Source organism: Berghia stephanieae, chromosome 5 (genome assembly GCF_034508935.2).
Source record: "Berghia stephanieae isolate SIO BIC M18660-M18661 chromosome 5, UCSD_Bste_1.3, whole genome shotgun sequence".
NCBI classification, from domain to species: domain Eukaryota; kingdom Metazoa; phylum Mollusca; class Gastropoda; order Nudibranchia; family Aeolidiidae; genus Berghia; species Berghia stephanieae.
Window position 1 is genome coordinate 18,227,099 of NC_088364.1, and position 20,118 is coordinate 18,247,216.

The following is a 20,118-nucleotide window of genomic DNA, read 5'->3' on the forward strand; positions in this document are numbered from 1 at the left end:
TCTGGCCAAATTTTAAAACCTTGCTTTTTTTCTCTCTTCTAGAGGACGACAATATTGACATTGATATGGCATGCACGTCTCTCTATCTCAATTCCATCTGTTGAAGAAGAAGTCAAGACAAATTATATGTTGCATGCGTCTGTTTGGGTTTTAAAAGCGCATGCACGCCTTGTGAAATGAAATGCACTTAGAGGTCTCTCTCTCTCTCTCTCTCTCTCTCTCTCTCTCTCTCTCTCTCTCTCTCTCTCTCTCTCTCTCCCCATCCGAACCGAGGGATATACTGAAATCGACATGTACATATATAGTGTAGGTCTGACATCGGAACACAATTATGGGCCTAGCTTAACATTGTGTAATGGACAATTACAAGGATGAGCCCATCATGAACTGAATTATGAGACCTGCAAATATTCTATGCGCGTCGACTCAAATAATTACACAAATATATGTACAAATGGGTCCGTGGTATTTAGCACGAGTAGGTTATCCCACGATTTTCAAAAATGAATATAACAGCTTCGAAAAAATAACAAAATACCTAATATGGAACGTTTCGGACTCAAAACCCTTCTTCAGCCGATGACAAAACCAATAAATCAATTTAAAAAATCATTTAAAATCCAGACAAATCGCGCAGAAGTGAAGTTTTTATTCCCTTTTGTCTTCTGGCACTTTCCTACTCACTTAATTTCTTGTTATTACCAACATAAGTGCCTGCTCCACTCACATTTCCGAATTTAAAAATTCACCCCAAATACCGGAGTATACTCAATGTCTCAATCATTTCTATATCATTGGAGTCTGTCCCATTGAGACACAATTACAGCTTCTACCCAGTGGAATAAACTAAAATGCTTACAAAATATTAAGATCAAAACAAACAAAATACTTATAACAATACATAACATAAATATGATTTACAACGGTAATAATATGATCCCCCAAAATTATAATTATACATTTAACTGTTTACCTCTCAGCCAAGGACTCCAGCCAGGGTCAGGACCAAAATCAAAAGCAATTTTCATAACAAGATTCACCCCGACATGCTACCGGATCGAGGAGTGGGTCTCATTAGCCAGTTAACTACCGTTCTCCAGAATAACTCGTGTATTAAAATTTCTATTTATTTGGTCAGAAAACTCATTCTTGAAATATCGATCGATTTAAATAGCCCTTAACTTTGCAAAAAACTCTCACGAAGTCCCAGGTTTGAGTTTATCGGGTTTTTTTTTTACCAAGATGATGGTCATTTCAATCGAACGATATTTGAAGAACGAGTTTTCTGGCCAAATTTTCCAATAAGAGTTTTTTCCAGAGTACGACAGATAATTGGTTAAATTAGGAGTATAGAAGACACAGAGAGTGATTCCTTTGGTCATCTGAGGAAAACAATCCTCCCGATTCCCTTCTCCGTTCCCCTCACGCTTCCTCTCCCCTTCTCCTCTCCTCGAATACAGAAGTAAAAATTTAATCCAGTGGCTCCATGCATGTCTTATAACCATAGATTTAAATACATCATAAATAGATGCTCAACGGACGTCTTGTCTTTTTGCAAGCGCTTTTGAAAAATTTTAATTCCTCTTTAAGTCAAGATCACTTTTGTGTCATTGCTAGTTTCATTTCTTATAATGTGAGCGCTCTTATCATATCATGTTATATTATAACTATCATATTACGTGAAAGGTCATTTAGGCTAAATGACCTTTGAAAACCCTGTGTATTTAAATTTAATCAGAATTATCTCGGTAATTAGTTATTTCTTTATCGAATATTATTTTGAATATGTCTACAGAAGCAGAGGCCCCCGATAGCTCAGTTGGTAGAGCACTCGCTTCACACGCAAGGTGACCGAGATCGAAACCGGGTGCAGTCGAGATTTTTCCAGCAGTGAATGGGTAGCTGAGTCTATTTGATTTGGCGAAAGTACTATTGCTATTGTCCGTTTCACGTTATAGAAACCGGGATAAACTCCAGCTCCATGGGCCGAATGGCTCTGAAGGACTACCACAGAAGCAGCATGTTCCGCTTCATACTTAATACCGTTCCAAACTTTTAGACGAAAGTTCTGTTAATGAAGAAGTATAAAGAAAATCGCTATGTATCCAAACGCCAAAATAAAGCAGCGTTCCATAGCGACAAACAATGTCCGTTGACGATCGTCTATAAATAATAGTATGTATATTGTATCCCCAACATTTTAATACAATTGAGATAATAGAAAATATTTTTTTAAATCACGAAAAACAAGGTTTGACATACCTAGCAGTTATTATCGTAAGAAAGCAACAAGTTTAACATACTACGTATTCAGACTTTTAAAATTTAGTGAAGAGAAGATGACATCTGAGTGAATTCTATTCGTTACAGTAACTCATTTGTAATGAAAATGTGGCTTATCAGGTTTATGCATAAGGAGACAGAACTGTCCTTTTCATTCACTCACCGTGTATTTAACGATGAATCTTTGTCTTTAAAAATGGTGTAAGGCTAATGTTGCTGCTTGAAGCTCCAAGGAATTAAAAAAAAAACACTAAGTCAAATGGAATGGAAGTTTAAATTTAATTAACGAAGACATTTATTAACGTGGACGTTTTGGGTTTCCCGATGAATAAAATACCTTAACAACGCCATTCTCTCGTCTCCCATTCATCTTTCGTGATTCATTCGTCGTTTGTCTCTTTTTGTTTTTTGTTTTGTTTTGTTTTGTTTTGTTTTTTTGTGTTTTTTTTTGGGGGGGGGTTAATGTTTGTTTGTTTGTTTGTTTGTTTGTTTGTTTGTTTGTTTGTTTTTTTTGTTTTTTTTTTGGTTGTTGACAAAGCTACCTATCTTCGTTAATTAAATCTATTGTTATTTGTTTATAAAAGCCCATTTCCCCCCTATTGTTCTTGGCGTATAACAAACTATCTATATAACGAATTAATTTTCCAGGCCTCAATGAATTTGTTATTAACGAGTCAGAATGAATGATAGGCACTGCTTTGTAGCTCAACTGTACTCTAACATCATTCAATTTTTTCCATTCCATTTGGAAAAAAAAACTTATAAAATGATATCATCAGGTAAAATGTAAACCAACCTGTCAAAAAGGATTTTTTTTATCGAATTAATATTTTAAGCTAAGTACAAAAATCAATTTTTAAAAACTTTCCCCCAAAAAGGAACAAAATGCCAAACATGGAACGTTTCCGACTCAAACCCCTACGTCATACAACAACAAAAACAGTAAACAAATCAATACATCACGCCTGACTGACTGACTGGATTTAAAGGGATTATGGATGCTTCTACTGTTTTTGTTGTTGGCTGAAGTTGAGCTTTTTATATAGCGCAATATCCACTAAACGTGCTCAAAGCGCTTTACAAGGGGTCTCTTGTCAACAGCAAAATATAACATGTAGGACGGGACATGATGCCTGTTAGGCGATATTACATTTTTTTTTCGGACAGAGACAACGCTGTTAACGGCCAGGTACTCATTTTACACCTTCTGAGTACGAAGAGAAAATATTGAGTAAAGAGCCTTCTCCAAAGACTCAATTATGCGCGGAGCGAATCTCGAACCCAGGACCTTCCGATCCGAAAGCGAGTGTCATACCACAAGATCACATAGCCACACTGAAGTAGGGCTTTGTGCCCCGACATGTTCAGTATTTTGCATTTTATCCACGGTTTTCTTGTTCTTTTTTTATTTATCAAGCTGTCATATTCATTTTTGTAGCTTACTTATTTACAGTCTGTAGCCACTAATAGCTTAATATTCACAGCGACTTGATATTGGAAGTTTAAAGTTGTCTGGCCAAAAGGAAAAATAAATTTTAAAAAAAGGGTTTTTGGCTTGTGCTTCGGTCTTTATTTCTGTAACTAGTCTTGAGTTTGTGTCCAGTTTTAAGTAAGCTGTTTAAAAGACATAATATGTTCTAAAAGTTTGCTTTATTTCAAAAAATACATTAGATTTAATAACATTGTAAATTGTACAAAAATGTATTTGCAAAATCAACTAATTACACATCAAAGAATTAATCATCATTATCGGATATCGCAATGTAAATTTATTTTTATTCTGTCAAAATGTAATGATGTGAAGCTGGAATTAGGTATTATTGATAGGCGATGATGGAGACAAAACATAGACAACAACAATGATGATGATGTTGATGATGATGATGATGATGATGATGATGATGATGATGATGATGATGATGACGACGACGATGATGATGATGATGATGATGATGATGATGATGATGATGATCATGATGATGATGATGATGATGATGATGATAGTTATTATAATAATGATGATGTTGTTGATTGTTTTATCGCCAGACCTTTTCAACATGCACACTGACATAGTTTTCGGTGAAAATGAAGAAGTGCCAGGCATATGTGTGAGATGTGAGAATTTGACGAACCTGAGGTTTGCGGACGATGCAGTGCTTATGGTTTACACACCAGAAAACCTTCAGATCATGCTTGACAAATTCGTGAAGAAAACCGAGTGCACGGTTGTTAGAAAACAAAACCAAGATCTATCTTTTCATTTCACCAGAAAAGGGGAAACTATCAAACTAGTTAAGAAGTTTTAAAATCGTGGTGCAACCATCATGAACGATGCTAGAGATTTTTTTTTTAATAAATGTAGAAATAAAACGAAGAATTGCGATCGCTAAAAATACCTTCATAATCTAAGACCAGTCATCTCTGCCATCAATATATTCAATTATACACGAAACGTAAGGTGATCCAAACTTACGTTCTCTCATCCCTCCTCTACACTTGTGAAACCTGGACTCTAGACAAGGAATGTCAAAACCGCCCAGATGGTTTCAAAATGCGGTTGTACAGAAGATTGCTAAACATCAAACAATCGGATAAAATAACAAACGAAGACGTTTTGCATAGAATCGGGAAACCCATCCAGATTGTGAAAACCGTCAGAAAAAGACAAATTGATTTCTTGGCCATGTGTGGGGACGAGGGCACCTTGAAAACCTCACACTTTTGGACTACAAAGAAGGAAAAATAGCTCGTGGTCGTCAGAGGTTAACATTTTTGACTGGTTTGAGGCTGTCAACAAACAACATCCCTACCAACTCCGAATCCATGGGGAGGCAGAGGACTGATCGCTGTGGAGACTTATATACCGTTAATACAATGACAAGCGCAGGCCACGGATAAGTAAGCAATTTGTTGATTGTGGTGATGGTGGTAGTAGTGGTGGTGAAGGCAGCGGCGGTAATGGTGATGGCGGTGTTTGTGGTGAACACGAAATGAAGGAAGACGATGATGATGATGATGATGATGATGATTATGATGATGATGATGATGATGATGATGATGATGATGATGATGATGATGATGATGTGGGCTTAATAATGGAAGGAGTTGAAGAGAGAGAAATGAGAGAGAGCAACAAAAAAAGAGAGAGTGAGAAAGAGAGACAGTGTGTGTGTGTGTGTGTGTGTGTGTGTGTGTGTGTGAACACGAAATGAAGGAAGACGATGATGATGAGGATGATGATGATGATGATGATGATGATGATGATGATGATGATGTGGGCTTAATAATGGAAGGAGTTGAAGAGAGAGAAATGAGAGAGAGAGAGAGCAACAAAAAAAGAGAGAGTGAGAAAGAGAGACAGTGTGTGTGTGTGTGAGAGAGAGAGAGTGAGGGAGAGAGAGAGTGAGAGAGAGAGAGAAGGGAGAGAGAGAGTTAGTTGTAAAAATAAAATTCATTGTCTTTGGCAACGGTAAAATTGATCTCACTGTCGACTGCATACAGAACACTTATGGAGATGCCATCTGCCAGGCTCACAAGAAAAGGTAAGACAAAAGGGAATGGTTCAAATAGGGAACCGATGTATATTATTCCAAGATCATACTATCAGCGTACAAAGTTTGAGATCACTTAAAAGTCTCGTCCAGACACAAGCACAGGTCCCCACCAGGAGGAATAAACTTAAATCTTTACAAACCATTGTATATCTTTTTTTTAATGTAACAGGACACGAAAGAGAGTGATTCACAGGGGAAAATATCATCTCTCAAAATTATATCTATACATCTGACAGTTTCCCCTCCCAGTAAAGGACTCCCGCTAGACCTAGGACAAGCCTATGTCGTAATCCCATTACAAGACTAAGACACAAAGCAACTCGAACAACAGCGTAACCTCCTGCCGCAATGGGAGGTCAAAGACCCCCACCTAGAGACTCCGGTTTGAGACTTTTGACAATTTCAACAAATTGAAGGTCATTGTAATCGATTAATTTATATCTGAATCAAATGTTGTCTGGACATTTGTTTTCATAAAATGCGTTCTGTCATAATTAGGCGATATAGGCATTATTATACATCACTCATTTATTTCCTGTCAGAAGCTCTAAGAAATCTTCTGCCGCGGGCGAATGACTAACTTTTAAACACGAGACAAGCAGCAGACCGACCATCATGATGTTGAGGCGGATGAATCCGTTGTAGTGTTCCTGGTGGGGCGCCTTGACGTGGATATAGTTTATAAAAGTCACGTGCAAGAACATGCCCGTGGCGAGCGCCAGAAAAATTCCACTCAAGAGAGTCAACGGGTAGGCCTTCTGGTGTATCTCGACCTCGGATATGGCAATGCCTATACTGATCCCGACCGGACAAATAATTCCGAATATAACGCAGCAGTTGAAGGCCACCAGCGCTTTGTTGTAGTAAACGGTGTAGAGTTTCTGTCCCAAGTCAAACGACACCACCCCGGTGTACAACATGATGGCCACCATCAGCTGAAACACCTCGGACGTGTAGTGCTGCAAACCTATGGCCAAACCAGCAAAAAACGTCTGGAGGGAAATCCCGAGAACGACCACGATCTTCTGCAGCGTCGGGGAGTAGACATTGACACGTTGGATGTGAGGCACTTCCACATCTGTGGCCGATGAGATGGAGGCGATGTCCATTACGAACACGTAAGCACCGAAATGGACGATGGCATCGATGGCGGCCACCAGGATGAACCCAAAACAAACCAGAGATTCCAGTAGCGGATACGTTACGTAGATGTTGCTCTAGGGGACAGAAATATTTTTGGATTGGGGATAAAGGTGGTCGGGAAAAAAATTGAATGATTAAATGATTGGTTGGTTGATTGATTGGTTGATTGAATGATTGATTGATCGATAGATTGGCAAGTACATATGCCGGTTTTAAAACAATATGGTGTCGGGGTAAACATAATAATGAAAAGTGAAATGTACTCGTAGGCTTAATATCTAAAGTTTGAGAACAGCAGTCCTTGATGAGAGTTGCTTCTGTCTCTTCAACTTTAAAAGAAGTAGTCCATCAGACCCATTAGACCCACGGGTCCAGAGTTTATACCGGTTTCTATGGCGTGAAACGGACAATTGCAATTGCTTGCAACCCTTTTGATAGAACGCTAGTCAATCGCAAAGTACTTCTGCCATATTTGACAGATCCCGCTACCCAATCACTGCTTCGTGGACAGGGCGGGGCCGGGGGGGGGGGGCGCTTAGAAAAATAACCTCGACTACACCCGGAATCGATCTCGGTCCCTTTGCTTGTGAAGCTAATTCTCTGCATAACTGAGCAATCGGAACACCGTCAACTTTAAGACACATAATAAAGTTCATAATTTTGTCATTTTGCTATACCAAACTGACGGGGACCAAAAGGCTGTCGTACACGTTGATGGTAAAAAAGAACCAGCACAAGTTGAATCTTAAAAATAATTACTTAGGACAGGAGGACTCAAGTGAACAAGATGTCCGAACCAGAATGCAAATAGCGAGAAATCGTCGTGGAGAACAAAATGCATTCCCGGACTTTGAAAAATGCCAACTCAAAGGTCAACAAGAATCACAAATACTGAAATTCTGCAAAACGCGAGGTCCTAGGATTGAGAGGGTTTGTTTTTTTTCCAAGATGATGGTCATTGAATCGATCGATATTTGAAGAACGAGTTTTCAAGCCATTTTTTAATATAATATTCGTATCTTCCCTGAGTATGGCAGTTAACTGGTTATTCCACCCGATTTGATACCAGTATGAGACGGTGGGTTACAAATGAATTGGTCTAACAGATTAAGTCGTAGAACTTCGCCACCTTACATAACAGAACAGCGTTAAAAAACAACGATGTGATTTGCTAGTTTATCAATGAAAGGAAGAAGAGGTGCGAAAATAATATACCGTAATAACATAGTGGCGTTTGGGCCTCCAATTACCATCGATTCTTTTTTACTTATTTTCACTAACTTATCCAAACCAGAGACCATCTGCGTACTAGCCAGCCCTTCGGTCTTGTTCCATGACCGATTCAAACGTGATTGTGTTCTGTAAGACGTCAAATTTCCCCAACTGGCGAACGCCCCCATCTCCCTTCACTTTTCTCCTAGTTTGCTCTCGTTTCTCAATATAACGTCGGTGGCCAAGCGATACGGTTTCTCGTCTTGTGACATATTCAAGCTATTTGAGCGTGAGCAGTGATTGGATGGATCACGGTGGCTGCCCTGTCCTTTCATGGCATTTCAAGGATATCACCCCTAATCCGACTCACGATGTGAATTTCAAACTACAGATAGTGACGAGTTGTAAGAGTGCTCGCACCAAAAAAAAGAAGAAGCCTAACAGGATAATTGTACTGTAAGAACTGAAAATTTGGTTCCAATATCACTTTCTGGTTCACATTTGAACGGGGGTTGGCGCTTTAGAAATGAACTTTATTTTTTATGTAATAATATAATAATAATAATAATAATAATAATAATAATAATAATAATAATAATAATAATAATATAATAACAATATAAAAATAATAATAATAATAATAATAATAATAATAATAATAATAATAATAATAATAATAATAATAATAATAAATAATAATAATATATAATTATTATTATTATTATTATTATTATTATTATTATTATTATTATTATTATTATTATTATTATTATTATTATTATTATTATTATTATTATTATTATTATTATTATTATTATTATTATTATTATTATTATTATTATTATTATTATTATTATTATTATTAATATTATTATTATTGTTGTTGTTGTTGTTATTATTATTACTATTATCATTATCATCACCATGATCATCATCATCATCATTGTTATTACTATTATTGTGAAGCGCATTGAGGACGCTAATCTCAGGAAATACTCGACAATACACATAACCACTCATACCCATTTATATTAACTGCAGTGTACACTACTTATCATGCCATGTCACCTGTTTGGTAAAGCGGTCCAGGTAGGTCCTGGCGTGAACTAGGAAGTAAACGAAAGTCAGTCCCAGATAGAAACCGGCCGTGAGGCAGTTGAGGAAGGACATCAGCTTGCCGCTCAGAAAGTGGCAGTTCCACCGCTGGCCCACCTTGAGTAAAATCAACGGCAAGGTGGAAGAGGCCAGGGACGTGAAGACGAGGGCCAGCATGGCCAGGACTTTGGGGATGACCAGGCCACTCTGATTGGAAATGATTATGACGAGGTTTAAACGTTAAAACTACTTGTGCGGCTACTATGTGGTCTTGTGGTATGTATGGCACTCGCTTTCGGATCGGAAGGTCCTGGATTCGAGCCTCGCTCGGCGCATAGTTTAAGTCCTTGGAAAAGGTTCTTTACTCACATTCTCTCATCGTACTCAGGTGTAAAATGAGTACCTTGCCGATAACAGCGTTGTCTCTGTCGGAAAAACTGTAATATCGCCTAACAGACGTCATGTCCCGTCTTACATGTTTAGTGTTGCTGTTGGCCAGGGACCCCTTGAAAAGCGCTTTGAGCACGTTTAGTTGATATTGCGCTATATAAAAGTTCAATCTTAAAGCTCAATCTTAAAATGATTATTTGCGCTTTGAGCACATTTAGTGGATATTGCACTATTTAAAAGCTCAATTTTTAAATTTATTTTTCAAAAAATTTATATAGCGAGCAAAATCCACTAAGTGCTTTAACACGCTCCACATACAAAGACAATGGGTTACACAAATCGCACTACTCATCAAAACGACATGTCGTAAGCTTTCCTCCAAGCCTTTCAAAGCTTTTAGAATGTTCGATTCCTCTCATTTCTTTACAGAAGAGCTTCATTCAACGGTCAATGGCAGCGTTCTATGTTAAACCAATTAAAATGTTTTTTTTAACGAATGATTATTAATTTTTAAAAAAAAACTAAATACTAGAGCATTGTTTAGCATAATATCCACTAAACGTGGTCAAAGGCGCTTTACACGGAGTTATTAGCCAACAGCAAGACTTAATATGTAGGACGAGACATGACGCCTGTTCAGCGATATTACAATATTTTTCATACAGAGACAACGCTGTTAACGGCTAGGTACTCATTTTGCACCTGAATAAAGAGAAAGAACATGAGTAAAAATAGCCTTTTCCAAACACTCAATTATGCGCCACGTTCCAATTCGAAGACGAGCGAAATGAAGAAAAAAATGTCATAAAAAGTGTGGGGAGCGAGCACTTATATCAAAACTAATGAGAAATATAATATCGTATGGAGAAGTGCCAGATGAAAATAGAGAATAAAAATATCACAGTGTCAAAGAGTCAAACTCGGGATCCAATTGATACGACACCCTCTGCCTGGCTGAGATAGAAAGAGAGAGAAAGAGAGAGGGGGAGAGAGAGAGAGAGAGAGAGAGAGAGAGAGAGAGAGAGGATACGAAAAAGAGAGAGAGGGGGGGGGGTAAGAAAAAGAGAGATAGAGAGGATAAGAGAAAGAGAGAGAGATGGAGAGATAGAGAGAGAGATGGAGAGATAGAGAGAGAGAGATGGAGAGAGAGAGAGAGAGAGAGAGATAACAGCGAGCAGTCGCACTAGCCACTGAGCCATCCAGCTGTGGCTGTCACCGTGATATTTTCATTTTTGTTTTCATCATCTGGCATTTTGACCCACTCTCCTGACCCAATATTATTTCTCATCATTATCCTCATTACTATTGAAGTTTTAAAAAACACGTTTTCATTAGTAGTAACAGTAGTAATCTACTTGCCTCCGGAGTGTACTGAGCGGCGGATGAAGCGGGAAGTGTCATTAAAATGTGGGAAACGTTTGCACATCCGTGATCCCCCATATCACATTCAAATCAAATCCAATATGAAAAGGTTTGGGATTTTTTAAAATAAATTTCAGTACTGTGGAAGAACTGAAGTAAATTCACCCAAACCTTCTACAAAATGTTCTTAGACGCCTTTTCACATTCTCAAAAAGCACTAAATCCCTACTGAGTAAATAACGTCGTAATCGAAATAAGATTGGGATGAATGCAAACAACAAATCTCAACCGCAATGCATTGTTTATATTTTTGTTATTGTTTGTTTTTGTTTCTATTTCGACTAAAACAACAGATGAGTTCCTTTTAGCATCGTGTCCAGTTTCCTTTCTCTATTTAGCACCAACTTCCCAGCTTTTCGGGAAATTCCCCATTTTATTTATTTTTACGACCCGTGATAGTGTGATCGGAAGCTTCAAGACGAATAAGAGATGAGAGAATGGCGTCGTTAAGGCGAATAAACAATCCCACCATTCTCTTGTCTCTCATTCGTCTCTGGTGTTTCATGCGGCGAGTATGAGTTGTATGACGTTCGCCTTCGGATCGGAAGGTCTGGGATTCGAGTCCCGCTCTGAGCAGCGCATAGTTGAATCCTTGGAAAATGCTCTTTGTTCACATTCTCTCACCGTGCTCAAGTGTAAAACAGCGTTGTCTCTGGGTTTTTAAAATTGCATTACCGTCAAACAGGTGTCATGTCTCGTCCTACTCCTAACGTGTTGCTGTTGGCTAGGGACCCCTTGTAAAGCTCTTTGAGCACGATAAATGGATATTGCTCTGTATAAAAGCTCAACTTTTCTTTTTCATTCATATGTGTTGTGGACAAAGTGGAAACCCAAAAACATCTACATTATCTGTTGTTTTATTTTTAAATTAAACTGAAGTTACCAAATTATCATTAATTTGACTATTGTTATTTCTTTGGGTTTTTTTTTTTTTTTGGGGGGGGGGGGTTGGTTTGTTTTTAGGGTTTTACGGCGCTTGCAACACATTAAGATTATATCAGCGCCAGTAAAAAGGAAGAAAATGGGATAGTAAAAAGTTCTAGAATTACAATTAAAGCACACAAGAAAGGGTCAGACAAAGGAGAATTGGTTCAAATAAGAAACAGATGTAGATTCCAAGAGCAAACCATCAAAGTACTAAGTTTGAGACCACCTAAAAGTCTTACCCAGACACCAGCACAAGACCCAACTAAGAGGAATACACTCAAATACAAATCATATGTTAAAAATAAAAATTAAAAACAATAATACATAACAGAGAGATGATTTACAAGGAAAAAAAAATATCATCTCCCAAAACTATAACTATACATTCGACTGTTTTCCTACCAGCCACGTATCTGACCAGGGCCAGGACAAAACTAAGTGATCTCATTCCAAGACAAAGATAGAAAGCATGTTGGAAAACCGATACAGGGGGATAGAAGACACAGCAAGTACCTCCCTGCCCACTATGGGAGATAGGAACGTTATTTCTTTCGTCGAGCTTCAAGCAGCGACGCATAAAGGCAGGTTTAATGCATTTCATATTTGATATGAAAATCCTAAAATAATTAGGGAGCAAGTCACTTACGCATGAGAACGATCTAAAAAGTTATTGTATATAGTATATACCATGGCAGATATAAAATCACAAAGACAGCAATCAGCGCGTAGGCAATGCCGTTTCTCATACAAATAGTAGCAACGAGGTCTACCTTTGAGAGTTGTGTACCAAGTTGATCGATATTTGAAGAACGAGTTTTCTGGCCAAATTTTAAAATAAGCATCTTTCTGGACTACGGCATTCAACTGGTTAAACTTGAGATTTTATAAAGAGCAATGTCCACTAAAAGTTCCTGGCCAACAGCACCACTTAACACAACACATAGGACGAGGCATGGATATTTTTTTTAAATTTTCTGACAGGGACAACGCTGTCAACGGTCAGGTACTCATATTACACCTGAGTACAGTGAAAGAATGCGAGTAAATAGCCTTTTTCCCTGGACCTCCCGATTCGAAGGCGAGCGTCATTTCACAAGACCCCATAGTAGTATGTATTCATCTCTGGAGATCAAAAATTAGTCATTGTGTCTCTTTTTCCTGTGCTTTCAATATCATTACTATGAACCACAATTCAGTTCCTGTTCAACACAGACGCCAAATATAATCTATTTTCTGCCTTGCCCTGGGACAGAAGAGTTTATTCTTAGTCTATCCCCTCCAGTCACCGCCCACACACCCACTGTTGTTTGATTTGGTTCGAGTAAGAAGACAGGAGACCCAGTGAAGTATCAGTTACATCGCCATTAATAACTCACTTTTTTATCTGACCCGGCGCCAATATAATAAGGGGTTGATGGTCACAAATTGGTACAGTGTCGGGGGTTAAACGAAAGTGGTCTTTCAGAGTCATTAGGCCTATGAAGCCGGAGTTTATCCCGGTTTCTCTAGCGTGAAACTGACAATAGCAATTGATTGCTATCCTTTGGATAGAACGCTATCTATCACAAGGTACTTTCTATCAGATCTAACAGACCAGGCTATCCAATCACTAATGGGCGGACAGGGTGGGGGAGGGATGGGGGGGGGGGTCATAAAAAATCCCGACTGCTCCTGGGATGGATCTGGTCCCTTTTCGTATAAAGCGAAGGCTCTACCAACTGAGCTATTGGGACCCCATCAGATCAACATTATTAAACGTCATAAAAGAAGAAGATGAGATTGTGTTTGATGAACGGCACGTGATGAAAGAGGTTGAGAGTGTGAATGTACGGTAGGCGTGTGGGCCAGATGGCATTTAATTTGAGGTAAGTTTTTGAAAGTGTGTGTCGAGCAATAGGCTTCAGCAGTCGTGACGTCACTTCCCTTGTAATGACGCATAGTAACTAAGTAACTGGTTTTAAACTATCGGAACAATGGCGGATGCCCTTATGAAATACTTCTCCGACGAGCATAAACGTGTATCCAGAGGAGAAAAACATTATAAATCTGATCATGTTTTGATTTTTATAAATTCGGATCGCGTGATATGTGTAAATGTTCTAGCCAGCATGTAGAATAAAAAGTACCTAATTTAGAACCAAATTTCTCGTTGCTTATGATGTATGGCCCTGCACTTAGCTTTTCACCCCCTTTCCCCTCCTCATCCCTCGTCACGATGTATATTTATTTGCCGATCTGATAACACAAATTGTCATGGTCACATTGTTGTAATGGAAATACTCTCAAACCAACGCAAAATGTACTCCATGACAACTATGTTAAAACGAGCCCATAATCGCACCATACTATCAGACCTGCAAATACGTTCCATCGCTCGTGTTCATTTTAAGGAATGTCGTGGTAATAAGACAACGAAGGGTAATCAACATCGTAATCTTCTATACACACACAAAACACTTTTCTTTGCCGGAAAGATTTTCTTTCAAATATCAATCGATTTACGCCACCCCCCCCCCCCCGACTTTTATAAAAATATCTCAAATCTGGGATTTCAAAAAAAAAACAAACCTCGGGTTTAAACTTTTTGACAGTTGAGGATCATCTTAATCGATCGATTACCGATGTGAAAATTCCTTTGGTCAAAAAATGTTTTTAATGAGTTTAGTCAGTGTACAACAGGATGGCAATTAACGTCATCAAAGGACCCGCTCTCTCATTGGTTGACTGGCTTCATTCATCACACAGCAGTCTCGTTGAAATTGGATACTAAGCGAAATCGTGCCCCGAGGCATACTGTTACTGTTGGAAGCCAAAGGAGTCCAGATATGAAGAGAGGTGTCGTCTAATGGAGCTAAGTAGCCCTATATCAATTTTTTTTTGGTTTGGCTGCTCTTGGTGTTTATTGAAGGTAGTCAAAAACTCTCGAGACAATGACTAGCTGACTGGCATTCACCGACTTAATACATTATATATATATATATATATATATATATATATATATATATATATATATATATATATTATATATAACATGTTGGGCAGAGAACTGTCGTTGTCATTTCACGCTTAAAATGTAGATGATCTTCAATTTACCAAAAGCTCTAAAATTTAAGACATCTTTGAAATCTCGGGCTTTAGAGTTTTCATATGATTGTTTTCATTCTACTTTAGAAGTCAAAGTTGATTGACAAGTTTTGGGGGATATTTAAATCGATGAATTTAGAAGTCAAAGTTGATTGACAAGTTTTGGGGGATATTTAAATCGATGAATTTAGAAGTCAAAGTTGATTGACAAGTTTTGGGGGATATTTAAATCGATGAATTTAGAAGTCAAAGTTGTCTGGCCAAAATACAAAATAAGAGGTTTTGTCTTTGCATGACATATGGGGGGGAGGCATCAGGGGAAAGATTACCATTCATGAACTCGGATGCCTATATTATCATACTCGTTTTACAGAAAATTTAGGTCAGAAAACTCATCCTTCCAATAGTGAGCAATAAAAATGACTTTCATCTTGTCAAAAACTCTCAAACCTGAGACAGATCATATTATGGCCATATGCTAATCATTATGGGGTTATATGAGTCAAAGGACCTTTAAATATCATATCATATCATAATATGTGAAAATAAATATATATATAAGGGTTGATACAAAGTTATACATATCTGGATAAGAAACGACAGAATTAAACAACAAACAAAAACAAAAAAAACAGCAAAAAACAAAGATTGAGTTGTACAACACGCTGGTCTACCGTACTGTGGAAAAACATATATTTAAAAATTTGGACAGAAATGTCGTCCTTCAATTATCGATCGATTTAAATGACTCACGCCTTGGCAAAAACTCTCAAACCCGGGACTTTGCCGAACTAAATACCATCACAAAAATAACAAACAAAGCACTGCACCAAAAATTTAACGAAAGACCGGTTTACGAGTAATTCTCACTAAACTGTATGAACCAGACTATAAACGTTTAAGGTTACACATAGTTTTGTGTGTTGGTCCGTTTTACTTCCGGATGGCAATGTTGTGAGCTTCTTAGCTTGGATAAGAATAAATAGCATGCGCTTGGATAAGAAGCTCACAACATTGCCATCCTGAAGTATAATAGCGGACCAACACACAAAACTATGTTTAACCATTGAACTTTTATAGTCTGGTTAATACAATTGGATTCAATAGTCTGATGTCACGTCGCCCGGCAACGGCGGCCATCTTGGTTCTAAACAAAGAAAATCATTACTTTTTATTCTTCAAGCTGGCTAAAACTTTTCATATGTCTTGTGACCAGAATGTGTAAAAGTCAAAAAATGATCAAATTTATGGGGTTTTTTTTCCTCTGGATACGCTTTTATGCTCGCCGGAGAAATATTTCATACTGCGTCCGCCATTGTTCCGATAGTTTAGAGCCAGTGTTACTAAGTTACCATGCGTCATTAGGAAGGAAGTGACGTTACGACTGTTGAAGAGTATTAAGTGAGAATTACTCATAAACGTGGATGGCAAAAAAAAACAATAACAAAAACCTGAGTGACGTCATCTTCGTTCTATCTATAGAGATACATCTGCATAGAAATCATGAAGGCCGCCGAGGCTGTTAAGACGGCCGACAGTGACGGTGAACAGCTTTAAGCCAGTCAGTCAACACAAACAACAGAAAAGACTTCCTTTAAGTCCCAGGCTTGAGAGTTTTTGACAAAATGCGGCTATGTGGTCTAGTGGTATGACACTCGCTTTTGGGTCGGAAGGTCCTGGGTTCGAGCCTCGCGCTCGGTGCATAGTTGAGTCCTTGGAAAAAGGCTCTTTATTCACATTCTCTCACCGTACTCAGGTGTAAAATGAGTACCTGGCCGTTAACAGTGCTGTCTTTGTCCGAAAAATTGTAATATCGCCTAACAGGCGTCATGTCCCGTCCTACATGTTAAATGTTGCTGTTGACCAGGGACCCCTTGTAAAGCGCTTTGAGCATATTTAGTGGATATTGCGCTATATAAAGCTCAATTATTTAAATTATTTAATTATTTTAACCGATTATTATTTGAAGGACGAGTATTCTGGGCAAAATTGTTAAAATGTTTTCTTTTCTGAGTACGGCAGGCAGTGAGTGCTCTTAGCGCAAAGGCTGTCATCACCAACGACGTAATTACACTGTTGTCGTCAATATGAATACGACCTTCAAAATGTAGTGATTCCATCTCGATAACATCATCATTAAAACATCCATCACTAAACACCACCTGCACCACCACCATCATCATCATCGTCTTTGTCATTATTATTATTATTATTATTATTATTATTATTATTATTATTATTATTATTATTATTATTATTATTATTATTATTACCATGAGTATTATTATTAATATTATTATTATTATTATATATCATCATCATCATCATCATCATCATCATCATCATCATCATCATCATCATCATCATCATCATCATCATCATATTATTATTTATTATTATTATTATTTATTATTATATTATTATTATTACCATTAGTATCATTATTATTATTATTATTATTATTATTATTATTATTATTATTATTATTATTATTATTATTATTATTATCAATTATTATTATAATCGTTATCAATATTATTCTAGGATAACCGAATTGCGAGTATAAGGCAGGTCTAATTTACATTTTCTATAAATGACACGTGATGAATTTGACCTTTGTTACTTTTACATCATTATATTTTTTTCTGCAAATGATATGCAGATTATTAAACCTATTGTTTTTTGGGGTTTTTTTACATGATGGTTGTTGGTTTAAAGTCCCGATATTATTATCATTAATGTTAATATTATTATTATTACTAGCCACTACTACTACTACTACTACTACTACTACTACTACTACTACTACTACTACTACTACTACTACTACTACTACTACTACTACTACTACTACTACTACTACTACTGGTTGCCTAACAGGCTGTATTTTTGTTGCTCCACAATGTATGAACATTTTTTTTCTTTTAATGGCGTTATACATTATCTTTTTATTCCGCACTTTTTATATTGTTGTATTTTTGACACCGTGCTCTACTATTACTACTACTACTACTACTATATAGATTAATATTTGGCCCATAATGGTAAGGGGGCGACAGGGAGAATGTAACTTATTAGGCTCAATGAGCATGGGGAAATTTTCTATGTAAGTGCGCAATAGTCATTTCATTTTGTTTTCTATATCTCCCACACTAAATGTCTTTGTTTCGCGAATGCTATTGTATGAAACACTCCAACTCGTAACAAACACAGCCATCTGTTGTAGGAGCCTGTATATTAATGACTTGTAAATTGTAGTGCGTCATCATGAATAATCCCGTCAACCTCTTTACAACTAGAGTAAAAATATAAAAAATCTTGAATTAAATTATTGTTGATCCATCGTCTCAAAATGGTTTTATGTCACCTAAGTCACTACTACTACTACTACTACTACTACTACTTCTACTACTACTACTATTACTACTACTACTACTACTACTACTACTACTACTACTTCTACTTACTACTTCTTTACTACTACTACCCAACTACTACTACTACTACTACTACTACTACTACTACTACTACTACTACTACTACTACTACTACTACTACTACTACTACTACTACTACTACTACTACTACTACTACTAACGGTTTTTATGATCAAGAGGAAGAAAACTTGAGTTCAATGTCCCAAATGATCGGATTCAATCAAGTTTGATGCTACGAAATTTAAGAGACAAAACCAACTCCCTTCGATGCAGGCATTTCTTTCAACTCAAGACTTTTAGGGAAATATTCCTTTCTATAAGTATAAGGTTCATAAGTATAAGTATAAGGGGCAGCGTGGCTCAGCGTTTGCTTCCTACCCGAAAGGTACCGAGTTCGATTACCCGCCGCTGCGTTGTGTGCCCTTGAGCAAGTCACCTCGCCGTAACTCACTTTGCCGCGCTGCTCTGCGGCTGACGCCTGGGTTATTCCAGTCTCCCCTTGGAATAGACCCTAAAGACAAATTTCCCCTTGGGGATGAATAAAGGGAATTTATTTATTTTTTTGTTTATCCTGACATAACACCCGTTTTGCGATGAGTGATCTCATTTCGCCTAATATTCATTGATCTTAAGCTTTTTTTTTCAAAATACATGTATAGCGCAATATCCACTATACGTGCTAAAAGCGCTTTATAAGGGGTCCCTCGCCAACAGCAACATTTAACATTTAGGTCGGGACATGACGCCTGTTTGGCGATATTACCTTTTTCCCGGACATAGGCAACTCTGTTAACGGCCAGGTACATTTTACATCTGAGTACGGTAAGAGAATGTGAATAAAGAGCCTTCTCCAAGGACTCAACTATGCGTCGAGCGAGGCTCGAGCCCAAGATCTTCCGATCCGAAAGCGAGGGTCATATCACTAGACCACATAGCCGCACATTTATCTCGCTACACTCATGTCCTCTTAACAACAAAATACCGCTATCTTTGAACGACTTCGGTATATCGGCCGCAGTTTCATTATCAATAGAAGATTTTTAATTAAACCCTTCTTACTTACTTAAGCCTCTTGATTCATCGTGGAACACAGGGCCGCAACAGAACTCATCAATCTGACTCGGGTTTTCTTTTAGGTCTTCCTAATCCGGGCCCAAGTTTGTCCGGCTGCCCTCAACCTAGCAAGTAGTAACTTCTTGTTCTTGTGCGGCTATGCGGTCTAGTGGTATGACACTCGCTTTCGGATTGGAGGGTCCTGGGTTCGAGCCTCGCTCGGCGCATAGTTGAGTCTTTACTCACATTCTCTCACCGTACTCAGGTGTTAACTGAGTACCTGGCCGTTAACAGCGTTGTCTCTGTCCGAGAAAAAAAATGTAATATCGCCTAACAGGCGTCATGTCCAGTCCTGAATGTTAAATGTTGCTGTTGACCAGGGACCCCTTGTAAAGCGCTTTGAGCACGTTTAGTGAATATAGCGCTATATAAAAGCTCAATCTTCTTTTTTTTTTCTTTTTTTTTGTTCTTTTTACTTGTAAATTTTCGAATGTTCTGGATTTCTGCTTCATATGGAA

General features: G+C 37.8%; 2 protein-coding genes across 2 annotated transcripts in view; both read right to left on the reverse strand.

The window, feature by feature from the left end:
• Nucleotides 1-20,118, reverse strand: part of LOC144972533 (proto-oncogene tyrosine-protein kinase receptor Ret-like) — a 144,301-nt gene that overhangs the window by 87,565 nt on the left and 36,618 nt on the right. The window lies entirely within an intron of this gene.
• On the reverse strand, nucleotides 6,170-9,471 carry LOC144974092 (zinc transporter ZIP1-like). Its single transcript, XM_078916984.1, has 2 exons — nucleotides 9,261-9,471; nucleotides 6,170-7,054 (listed from the first exon to the last, which is right to left on the reverse strand). The coding sequence occupies exons 1-2, from the start codon at nucleotides 9,462-9,464 to the stop codon at nucleotides 6,362-6,364; spliced, it is 897 nt and encodes a 298-aa protein (XP_078773110.1). The 5' UTR covers nucleotides 9,465-9,471; the 3' UTR covers nucleotides 6,170-6,361.

Excerpts from the sequence above, each read along its gene's own strand:
- LOC144974092 (XM_078916984.1), bottom strand. The coding sequence starts at position 9,464 with ATGCTGGCCCTCGTCTTCACGTCCCTGGCCTCTTCCACCTTGCCGTTG. Across the intron at positions 7,055-9,260 it reads TGGACCGCTTTACCAAACAG|AGCAACATCTACGTAACGTA; the intron begins GTGACATGGCAT and ends TCTGTCCCCTAG.